The sequence below is a fragment of the Pyrgilauda ruficollis genome, unplaced genomic scaffold (genome assembly GCF_017590135.1).
Source record: "Pyrgilauda ruficollis isolate IOZ18807 unplaced genomic scaffold, ASM1759013v1 scaffold14, whole genome shotgun sequence".
In the NCBI taxonomy this organism is placed as follows: domain Eukaryota; kingdom Metazoa; phylum Chordata; class Aves; order Passeriformes; family Passeridae; genus Pyrgilauda; species Pyrgilauda ruficollis.
Window position 1 is genome coordinate 3,997,653 of NW_024512543.1, and position 11,537 is coordinate 4,009,189.

Genomic DNA, 11,537 nt, shown 5'->3' on the forward strand with positions numbered 1-11,537 from the left:
ACTCAGTTCCCCTATGCCTTGCTTAAGAGCTCCTTATGCAAAACACAGCTGTTTAATCTACGCGTCCCCACCTACCATCTCCCCTGTTACTTCAGGGCACTTGTTAACTTCACAGATGTTGAAAGTCCTTACCAGCTTAAGGACTTTCCCACTTCTTACGGGTTCTGTATGCTGCAGTAATGTGCCTTTGAAGCAGACTCCTTCAGCCAGTTTCCTTCCATGACCAGAATCCAATCTAAGGATGTTAATGTACCAGTACCACGGTGACTTTTGCCTACACAGGCGCACTTCCGAACTGATGGGGTCTGTTCATTTTCGAGATTCTTTCACCAGGACAGAGAAGTTCAAAGATGTGGTCTGGTGCTCTTAGTGGCCTGATGCTCTTTGAATGTCAGATACAAAACATTTACTGGCAATGTCATCTGCATGTAACACGTTGGAGAGATTTGTTCAGTCCCCTCCTGCATGTATGCTCTTTCCTGACCTTTTTCAATATGCCCACTTCTGCTTTGCTCTCTTCCTCCTATTTCTGTGCTCATCAGCACTCATCCACTTTTGGGTCTTGTTGTTATTAACATCTGGAGGTTATGTGACCCATCACTGAGTGCAGCCTTGTCCTCTGATGAGGCAGAAAATACCATACCTTTTGGAAGGACAAATTAGCTACAGGCCATTCTTACTAAGCCTCTCCTTCAACTTATCTCAAATTGTATTTTTGAACTGCAGTCACTACACACTGTAAGTTGAAAACAACCACTTGAGCCCTTTCCAGCAAGGCTTTGATAGTAGGCCTGGAGGAGAGATAAGCAGCACATTGAAGTTGTGGTATTGCTGTAACTGAGGGCAAGGAATGAATGGAAACATACCCTCCTTCTGGCACTGCCTGGCTCTGGGTGAGGGGAGAGGCTCGAGCTGAGCAGCTTGGGTTCACACGCACGGCGGGAGCCAGCAGCCTCTCAGCTGATGACAGATTAGACTCAGGGCCTGGGTAGTGGGAAACCTGTGATTAGACTTCAGCAACATCTGTCTCTAGCACTAAAGGAATCAATGCTGTGGGCTGTGATTTTCTCAGCAAACTGTAATTATACCAGGAACCTCATTCCTGCTATTTTTCTCAACAACTTAAGTGCAAAAAAAAATGTGAGCAAGGGTGCAGGAAAGCTGAAACTGTGAAAGGAGCAGGAAAGAGGCACCTGTTTATTTTTGTTCAGCCCATTCAAATTTTTTTTTTCTCAGTTTCTTAGATTTGTATCAATCACAGACTGTTTTTTCCTGGAAGTCAGTGCCAAGGTTTATCTACCTGAAGCTGGCTTGCCATCCACCTGATAGCACACATCCTCTCTGTCCACTTATGTCCCATGGCGTCTTAGACAAATGTGGTGGCACTTGCAGAAGGTGTCATACCAACCTTTCCTTGGCAGTGCCACCTCTTTCCTCCCATGGGGGCAGCAGTATGGAGTGCTGCTCTCTAATCACAGCGGTTCTCAGGACATTCCCAGGAAGGTATGGCCTGGGCAGAAGTGTGAGATATGGGAGATTGCTCGAGGTGAGTTTAAACCTTACTCCCAAAGGTTCTGTCTAGACTAGATTTTGAACTTAAAAAGTGTTAGGTTGTATACAGTAACTCTCTGTTTTAAAAGATACAGAAAAGGCAGCAAAAATTTGAACTCCCAGTAACACCTGGTAAATTCTGTCAAAAAAACAATGTCAAAAAAAAGCAGGATTTCCTTGCAAGATTTCTCTGCCAGAAAATTCTTTTTGTTTGTGCGGTTGTAACTCTTGCTCAGAATATAAGAAGAAACAGATTTTTTTTTTCATGTATGTTTAGGAGAGGAGGAGAAATATCTAAGAGAGAATTTGCCAACAGAGCTTTACCATCCAATACTTAAGATGTAGACAAGGTCAAAATGATTCCAACTAATTAATGTACTTCTTAACATTTCTCACAGCACTAATGTGACTTTTAGTATACTTTGAAGGCAAGAGTGTCTTGTCTATGTTAAGCAATTTTATATCAACACCATACTCATCTAGAAGAAAGCAGAATTGTTCCTTACCAGCATGTCTGCCCTTCATCCTGCAGCACATCTGGCAGCACAGCCAGGGATGAGAGTGTGGCAGCAGGAACTTGACCCTTGGGTCTGAAAGCACTGGGAAGGCTGCACATTGGCAAGCAGACCCCTATCTCCAGAGCCAAGCCTCTGCAGACTGGTGACACATCTGGAGTAGTCTGGAATTGGCACAAATGTCTGTGGATGAGGAGGAGAGAGGAAAGGTTAGAAGGAAAGTGGAAAAAATGCCTCTTGCACATTTCACTTTCTTTTCCATCTGCTTGTGTGCTGTTGCTGTGAGCTATTAAACAGCTGCAGTGCTCTCTCCCAGAAGGGACTGTGATTCAGTGGAGATGGAGAATGATCCCTACAGCTTAGAGCTTCAGCAGTCCCCTTGAATGGAAGGGGCCATAGGAGTAATGCTTCTCTGATTGACTATTCTATTAAATACACTTGGGAATTTGGCACCTGGGGCAGGTTCTAGCTCCTCAGACCCAAAACTTGTTTCTTGCCTTCCAAGCAGAACCTCCCAACTCTCCTGAACTGATTCCAAATTTCAAGGAGAGCAGATTACCCAAGCAAAAGGTGTTTGCAGACTTTGAGACTGTAGCTTGGGAAGATAAAGGTAGAGAGGGAGGACCAGGAGAAGGTGGAGTGGGCCTACAGTGACTGCCAAGGTCTGAGCAAAAGAGCAGTTTTTTTGCATCCATTCAGACACTCAGCAATTTCCTGCATTGTTCCTGCAATCTGCATGCTCCACCTGCTTTTACTTAACCATTTCCTGTTTACGGCTTCCAAAAACTTTCTGGTGAAATCACTAATCTGCCACAAGATCAGTCTTTATGGTTCCTTTTGAGCAGGCTTCACTCACTTTTTTTCTCTGTCTTCAGTACACAGCTCTTTCAGACTGAGGCACTGTGTGCTGTGTGTGCATGTCTGCATGTGTGTGTGCTTGCAGCCAGTAGTTATGTCAGGAACTTGTGCTTGCTCATTAGTTCTTTCTCTTAACATATGCCCCTTCTTTTCCTTCTAATGCTTGCTGGTTTTTGCAAATTTGGTCAAAGAAACACACAGTAGCACTGAGGGCTGGTGTCTCTTTCTGTACAATAGAGGGCTCCAGATATTTAGAGGAAGGACTCTTCCCATAATTTTCAAGATCTAAGTGCTCTCCCACCAATGAGGAATTTGTTCTCTGCATAGCTTGCCCATGCTTCGAATTATTTTCTAGATTTGAAAACAGTGAGGCAATTTCTTCTAGTCTACTGTTCAGTTTCTCAGATGTGAAAGGTAAGGTGTGAGGAGAAGGAAGAGTGAACCAAAGAAAAAGAAATCTCTTTCTTACAGTGTAGATGGCTCCCACAAGTGCCCATCGCACACTTAATCATGTCTTGCAGAAATCAATAGAAATGCCTGCACACTTCAAATCTGCTCTCCTTAGCTATATTGCAGCTAGCAGCCACCACTAAAATCAAATTTATTTTTCACTGCTTTTTCTGTTTGTTTACTCTTTTTATTTCCCTTCTGAAGCAGTGAAAATAGATTCTTAAGTTTCCTCTCTGATTCTCATGCTCTTGCACAGTGCTGCAATGTTTGGGTTGTGGTGAGCACTGCAGGGGAATGTTCTCTTCTTAAAATAAATCATGGAAACATTTCTGTTGGAATCAGGGCTTGTAGAAGTTTACTTTTTTTAAAAAAAGAAGAATGTCAGGCCAGCTTTGGCCTGGCACTATATCCCTTTAGAGGGAGCAGGTTTCTGATGCATGTCAGTGTATATGTACTGACGTGTGTGTGTGCGCATGTGTGTATATATGTGTGTGTGTGTGTACATACCTATACATACACACACCAGTATACATGCCTGTTACACTGGTATAACTGAGCACTGAAATCATCCTGTAAGAACACTGGACATGTTGGTTCTGTCTGACAGATCTGCAAATTCCTTAACTATCTCTGCTGCAAGTTAGTGTAAGTCAGGATGGTTTCTCTGTCAACTTAGGTGTAGAAGGAGTTGATCTATCATGTGCACCGGCACTGCTGCTGAGCTGTTTCACACTTTGGAAATGAAGTTGATGCTCTCACACTCTCACATGTTTCTGGATATTTTAACAAGAACACTAAACCCCCACTCCCTGCTTTAGCTGTAATATAAACATGCAGCAGTCTCACTTCTGTGTGGGTTATAAGGGATGGTCTGGGCATCGCTGATGTCCAAGCAGCTGTCTGCTGTGGGCATAGTGCAACCCCACTTAGATCAGTTTGCTGAATTATCCTTCAAGCTGTTTGTGAGCAGCTTTTGAACTTCCATCTGGGAAAGGAAGCAGTTGTTTTCTGTGCAGAAGTCTCTTTCAGATTGGCCCAAGTATATAAAATGGTTACTTTGGTTCCCATCCAGCACAATTCATTCAATATTTTGTGTCAGGGTGCTTGTCATCAGTGGCATTTGCCCAGGGTGAGTCACATCTGCCCAAGCAATGATCTGAGAGAGCCCTCAAATCTTTCTCATTTTCATTTTACAGGGTACAGCCCTGGTAAATTCATGATCAGATTGGACGACACAGCACTTTATAGAGCAGATTCTAACCAGATTTCAGCCCAAGAGGCAACTACTTCCAAAAGAGATTCTCTGGTCCAGTGTCCATCTTTGTTTTCCAAAAGTTTCTTTCACCACACTTCTTGCTGGTTACACTGTAAATTTGGGTGCACTCAAGAAATTTTTGCCTTCTTCTTCCACCACAAAATTGGAGGAAAGCTAAACTGTATGAAAACGAAGTGAGAACTGAGACCCTCAAGGAAAACAGCAGGAGGTGTAGAGGACCATGCAAGACTCTTTCCAGGAAATGGGCAGAAGGTTCATCACATGAGTCACTGTAACCTTAGATGACTAAATTCTTGAAGAATAAACTGTCAGGAATATGATACTGCTCAGGACGGTTCCAGAGGGACACGAAACCTTCTTAAATAGCTGTTGTTTGGTTTTTTGTTCGTGATTCATTCCTGAGGAAATTGCTGAGTCTCTGGCCAGGAATGGGGCGGGGGGAAGTGCAGGCAGTGCCAGCCCTCCTTGGCAGAGGCAGCAGGCAAAGCATGCTGGGTTGCACATCCTGCTGCTCCTGGCACCAGCTCTCCTGCCCAAGGAGCTGAGAAGGGATCAGGAGCACTCCATGGCTGTCCTGCCCAAGTGAATAGAGTAAAATAGGATCACTAGTGTTCATCTGCCAACTGAACAAATTAACAGCATGTTTTTGTGTACCAGCAGGTATGAGACCAAGAGGAAATTAAGGTATTAAAACTCTAATTCCAGCTCCTTTTAAGAAGTTTTCTTGGTCTACCTTTCTAGCTCTTGTTCCAACCAGTTAACCAAGTTCTGTCAATAAAACTGGCCCAAAGCTCTGAATTTGGATTTCAGAGATGGTCTTAAGATTTTGAGCCAGTAACAGCAGAGGCAGTCAGATGCCCTCCAGAACTACCTCCAGAGGAGCTGAACTAGCATTAACAGCACTGGGAATGTTTGCAGTAGTATCTTGAGTGTGGAGAAGCCCTAATGTTCCAGCATGCTGCTGTCTGTTCCCATTTTGATGAGTTTCACCCAAGCATTTAACATTTCAGCATTAGCTCCATGTCTCACAATGCCATTTATGTAATGATTGCTCATTTGGTTCCCATTAAAATAATGGTATTACTTCTGCAAACCACTGCCTTTAAAAATCAAGCCACCCAGTTTCTCTTTAGATTGTAATAATGGAAATAAATAGTAGGATACACATTATAATTCCCAGAGAATGGGGCGCTTTCTTTCCCCTCTTTGGCATACAAAGTTCAGACATCAGAATCAGGAATGTGAAAGATCTGTTAAGGGTAGATGAATCCATCTTCTGCAAAAACACAGTGTAGTTACTCCCCAGCAGATGTTCCTCAGGTACTATATTGATAAAGGAGTCTACAGCTCTCCATAGTCAGAGAGAGTAATTTCTCTCTTAAAACTGAAGAAATGGAAGTTGCAGTTCTCTCAGGTCATCACAGTGCCACTGTACTTTGAGACAGTGTAGAATATTCCTTGTATTGTATATACCAGCACTTTGAGGAATTCAGTTTCATGTGTCTCAAACAATGGGGGTTTCATCGCTTCCTGTGGGAGCCTGCTCTGCAGCCTAACTCGTTTCACCATCTGGAGCATTTTCCTGAGTGTCTGCCCACTTTAAACTTTCTTTTAATTATGTACCCACTATTTCTTCTTAAAGGTAATTTGCCAAAAGTTTCTGTTGTGTGAAATTCACATTCTGTTGTGCTTTTTATTTTTTATGAGGATTGAGAAAACCCTGAAAGATTGATGACTTCTTCTCTTTGGTTTTTCTTCCTCAGAAATAATAAGTAATTAATAATATATTACTGCTTTTTTAGCCATTCATCTCAGTGATTTACAAGGAAGATCAACATTGTTGTACTCTTTTTACAGATGGGAAAAATTGAAGCACAGGGCAGGAAACAACTTGTCTGAGATCATTCAATGAGCCCATAGCAAGACTTGGATTTTTAAGCAGGTCTCCACAGTACTGCCCTACTTTTTTCTTACTTTTTTATTTTTTGGCCCAGTCTAGTTCCCTTTGGCTTTGTTGGAGTACCTAGGAAGGACAAACTTTCCATGAACTTTATTCAGCATTGCAATATTGTAACTGAAAGGTCAGCTTGTTGAATATTTAACAGTTACTATCTTTCCAGTGTGTTGGTCAAGCATCCTAATTAAGTAGTGATAAATAAAACCAACAAAGCATTTTAACAGATTAATTCAGTCCCTAGGGCCCCCGAGCTGAATTTCCTTCAGCTAGCCTGTGTTTTCCCAGTTGCAGATTGTGCAGATTGAACACTGTATATATCAAGCATACTCTTATCAGCACACTGCAGGGAGATTTCCTTCCTCCTCAGTGCCTCCGTGCTTACTTCACCTGTCATACTTCCCTTAGCTTAGTGGTTTTCAGTAAGTGTGCTTCTCAGAATCTGAATAGTTGCTGAATTATAAATCTTCCCATTTGGAATCATAACACCACAATGTGTACAGCATGATTCCCATTGTGGGGAGTGATACTCAGCAGAGCCCTGAGCAGGCTTACCTGGGTGTCGGAACTCTCTGTGGGCTGCTAAAAGATAGAGGGTTTCTCTTACTTGCTTTGAAGCTTCTACCTGTCCAGCCTGTCATTTCAGTGAATATCTTTGGTGGGACTGGAGTCACCTGAGGAGATGGTGAGTGTTGCTCCTCACCTCCACACAGCAAGGTGAGGGCAGCCAGTTGTGTGTGCTTGCACTCTGGTGTGCAGGGGCCTCGTAAGCGCTCCACACTCCGGAGTGTGAACTGACAGTGCTCACCACATATGAGGTGCGTCACTCTGTGTGGATTGAGAACTGAGAAACCAGGGCTCTGGGCAGGCCAGAGTTAGAGGTGAGGGATAGCACACAGATCCTCCTGGCTGCTGGCCATTGTCAAAGTATGCCAGCAAATGAAGTCTGTAACATTATTCCCCTACTGCTCCTTCAGGCCTCCTTCATTCCAGATGTCATTGCAGCAGTATCTGAGGATTTACTGAAAGCCACAGGACTGCTGTAGGTTGCTGCTTTCAAATTGAGTTTGAGAAACTACCAAGCAGTGTCAGGCCTGTGTCTCCTGGCTATGTGAGTAAAGGAAGCTAAGAAGCAACAATGATTACATAAAGCAGGGAAATTCCCCAGACTTCTCCCAGACTACCTCAAACTGAAGCTGATTTGCGTACATTCGGTACAAATAACTTTGCAGTGGCTTTTAGCCCCATGAAAGGCTTACATGTCCTTGCTTATAATGATATAATCAGGCCAGTTCTCCAAGTTGAATCACTGGGAGAAGACAACAAAAGATCGAATCAGAGCCTATGCAGAAATCTAAGCAGTTTTGTGTAGCACATAGGCCTGCTTCAGGTGCAGATACAACTGGGGATTGCTATTCCACACAAAATCAATGGGAACTGTTTAGTACCTGTTAGTAATCAGCAGTTATTCTAAAAAACAGGGAAAAAACCCTGTACTGTGTTTTATAATGTGGATTTATAATTTGGTATCCTTGTAGTTAAAAACTGTGGTCATCTACTTTACAAAACCTGAGATTCATTTGGCCTGGAATTCCTGAGTGATGTTGTTCAAAAGGCAGTGGTATTAAACAGACTTCCAAGATTCCTGTGATTTGTTTTAAACATCATGGTTTAACAGAAAGAAACAAGTAAGCAAAAAGAGACAGCATATTGAAAATGCACATGGGCTATCTACAGCTCAAACATGTAGTTGGCTAATATGACACAACAAAACCATCTTTTCTTAGAATGACAATGTTCATAAGCCTAGTATATAATGACTATGGAATGCCTGGATCTTTTTGAAGACAGGTGGTATTTTCTGTTTCCTTGCTTAGACAGAGTGGGTCTTAGGGATTTGTTTGTTTGTTTGTTTGTTTGTTTGTTTAAATAGGATTATAATCGAGACTTCCCAGAGGCTCACTATGGGCTGCTTTTTTTGGAAAGAATTGCTTGCTTACTCTTTCCTATCTTTTTATTGAAATAAGTTCTTAGACACATTTCCTGTTAACCCTCTCCCAAAGCTAGATGGAGTGTAGACAACTTCACTTACTCTCTCCCAGTAAATTCACAGAAGGACTTCCTCTACTTTTTTAGGGTGTCAAGCCAGCTCTATATTAACATTAAGTACAGCTGGGTAATGCTGTAGGTGCCTTGCAGTAAATACCAAAGCTGTTTTAAGCAGTCTTAGAGGTGCTTTTGTCAGTGTAGTATATTTCCCTTGAGGAATATGGGAAATTAGAGTTATCATCATTGTCAGTATGGTTATACCAGGACAGCTATATGAGCAACTCCTTGCTTTTTCGTATAGTTAACAAACAGGGCTAAAGAGCAAGAGGAAAACTGAGACACAGCTTGCTTTGACAACCTGTGTAATAAACCTTGTGTTTCTTCTACATATCCTCTGTGTAGAGGATATCACCTCTGTTAATCATGTCTTGTTACTGTGAAATATCCTGCCTTTTACTTTCCTCCTTTCAGATTTATTGACTTTCTTTAAAGCTTTGGTACAGCATAGTAGGAATCAGCCCAGGTATGAGCTGGCTATTCTGCAGAGTCCTTCAGGCACCTGAGGACTCTGTGTGCTTTGATGGAGTTTGTCTCAGTGGGTCAGCTGCAGAGACTGGAAAAGAAATACATATTTGGATAGGCCTGAGATGCCTTGCAGCACAGTTAATAGCAGCAAACCTGAGGACATGACATGATCTGACTGATTCTTAGTACCTTGGATATTTTGGTCCTGGTAACTGTGTGTGTTTCTTCAGTTTGTGTTCATCACCTTGCAGGTTGCTCAGGAAGGCTTTCATTTTGGTTTTAATTATTTCCTTTCACAAACAACAGTCTGTTTTCTACATAAAGTGTCTAATCACAGTCATATAATATCCTTTATTTACATAGAGAGCTTCATCCCAAAGTACTTTACAGTCTGTCATTGACAGAGGTCTAAGTCTAGAAGAGGAGCAGATTATACTGGGTGGGAGCAGGCTCTGATCTCAGCCTAAGTATTAATAAAGCATGTAAAGTGGAGCCATGATATTCTCTCTGAATCCAAGGCAATTTGCTATTAGTTAGAAAATATATTGCTATAAGCTGTGCTCTGTTTAGAAAATGTGTTTGAACTGTCAAACATGAGCTGTAGTGGAGAATGTCCATCTTCTTCCACATCCCATTCTCTGTTCAGGTACTGGCTACCAAAAGTCAGTTTTATTGGAAAATTAGGGTGGTGCAAAGTACCCTAGCAAGTACAGTATTCTCAGCAAATACATGCTGACTTTTGGGGAGGTCTGGCAAAGAATGGTAAAGGGGCCTTGACTAGTCTAAAGTTTGGCTCTAGAGCACATCAGAAAGTTTGCCAGCCAGAATGAGAAGGAGAGCTTGGACACTGGTAACTAGAAGGACAACCAGACAGGCAGAAAAAAGAGGATCGTTACATGCATGTCAATCCATTTTCAGCAGATCTGTACCACTTTGCAATCTCATTGAGAAATATTGTGATTGAGATGTCTTGTCTTTATTTTGTGTTTCAGACCAAAAGGATCAAACTAATTTAGTTTGGGAAGGAACCAATCCTGCCCTGCAGCCCATACGAGTGAGGAACACTGCCTTGAAAGATACTTTACATGATGCTGCTTTACCCAGCACTACTGGTGAGACTTCAAGAAATACATCACATCTATAGAAAGGACAAATGAAACCTCCCCAAAGACTTGAACGAATTATGACATTGGTTTTCAAAAATCTGGTGAAGCAGAGATTGAACATTCTTCTTCTTTTGTCTCTTCAAAGACTAACTTTAAAACCAAGTGCTGTTCTTTGCATATGTGGGGCCATACTTAACTCTGAATTATGAAAAACCTGTATTTTGTTTAGGTTAATTTAAGTGACTTAATAATAAAAACCTCTGAACAACATACTGAAGAAGCATAGGCCACATGTGCCTTCCTAATTCACCTCACCACCTCATCAACTTGGAGGAACCAAAGGCCAAGCACAGGAGTGTCCACAGCCCAAAACACAGTGAATGTTCACTTCTTCTTTTTAAGAGAATGATAAGCCCACACAGTGGCTTGATTACAAAGCAATAGTACAGTAAATACTTAATCCTGTAACTCACTTGGAAATCATCAGAGATGATGTAAGAGTTACAAATAGCTGGGCTCTGACTGTTCAGAATGTTAGGAGAACAGGTAGCAATCTAAAGATGGTGGGAAGATCGATGTGTATTACAGCTGCTCAGCTTTCTCTGTCTTCAAAGCACTTTTGAAGTATTCACACCATGACTGCAAACCACAGAACTGTTTACTTACCTTACAAACTTCGAGAATGTGTGACTTACTCAAGGCTACTAAAAGCATCACTGGCAGTGCTGTGATCAGGATCTGTTCCCAGGTCTCAAGCCTACAGGAAAGCCATGGGTTCAGTTAGTGCCAGCTGGTGCTGAAGTCCCCATTGGCCTGAGAGGCTGGTTCTGTCCTCTGCCATCACAGGGAAAGCCTCCCTGAGCACCCGCTTGAGAAGCAGAGTAATCTGTACAGAAATATGAGAGGTCTGAAGTACTGTCGAAGTGGCTGTGGTAAGCCAGCAAGGACATGAGCTGCAGTGAGGCCACCTCGGGCAGCCAGGCAGGCAGGTTGCCATCTGCTGTTTGCTGGGCAGTCTGGGGGTGACAAGAGAGTTCCTGGGAGCATGTGGCCCCTACTAAAAAGTAGTGCACACCATTAAGGCTGGCAGTGCCAGAGATGTGGAAGCTGATGTTGCATCACTCCCAGCCACCAGACAGGATGGCTTGGAGAGGCCATCTGTCTGCTTGCATGCCTGCTCACACAGCTTTGGGCTCTCCTGTAACAAGGAAGTTTCCATCACAACGAGGAAGCTACTGCATTTCAATAAGCTA

At 42.6% G+C, this 11,537-nt stretch overlaps 1 protein-coding gene across 1 annotated transcript in view; it reads left to right on the top strand.

The window, feature by feature from the left end:
- The window catches only part of RAD51B (RAD51 paralog B), a 362,630-nt gene extending 352,166 nt beyond the window's left edge, over window positions 1–10,464 (top strand). The window contains exon 12 of the mRNA XM_041460006.1: window positions 10,171–10,464. Within this exon, the coding sequence (XP_041315940.1) occupies window positions 10,171–10,322 (152 nt within the window). The 3' untranslated portion in view covers window positions 10,323–10,464. The remainder of the gene's footprint in view (window positions 1–10,170) is intronic.
- Window positions 10,465–11,537: the final 1,073 nt, after the last annotated feature.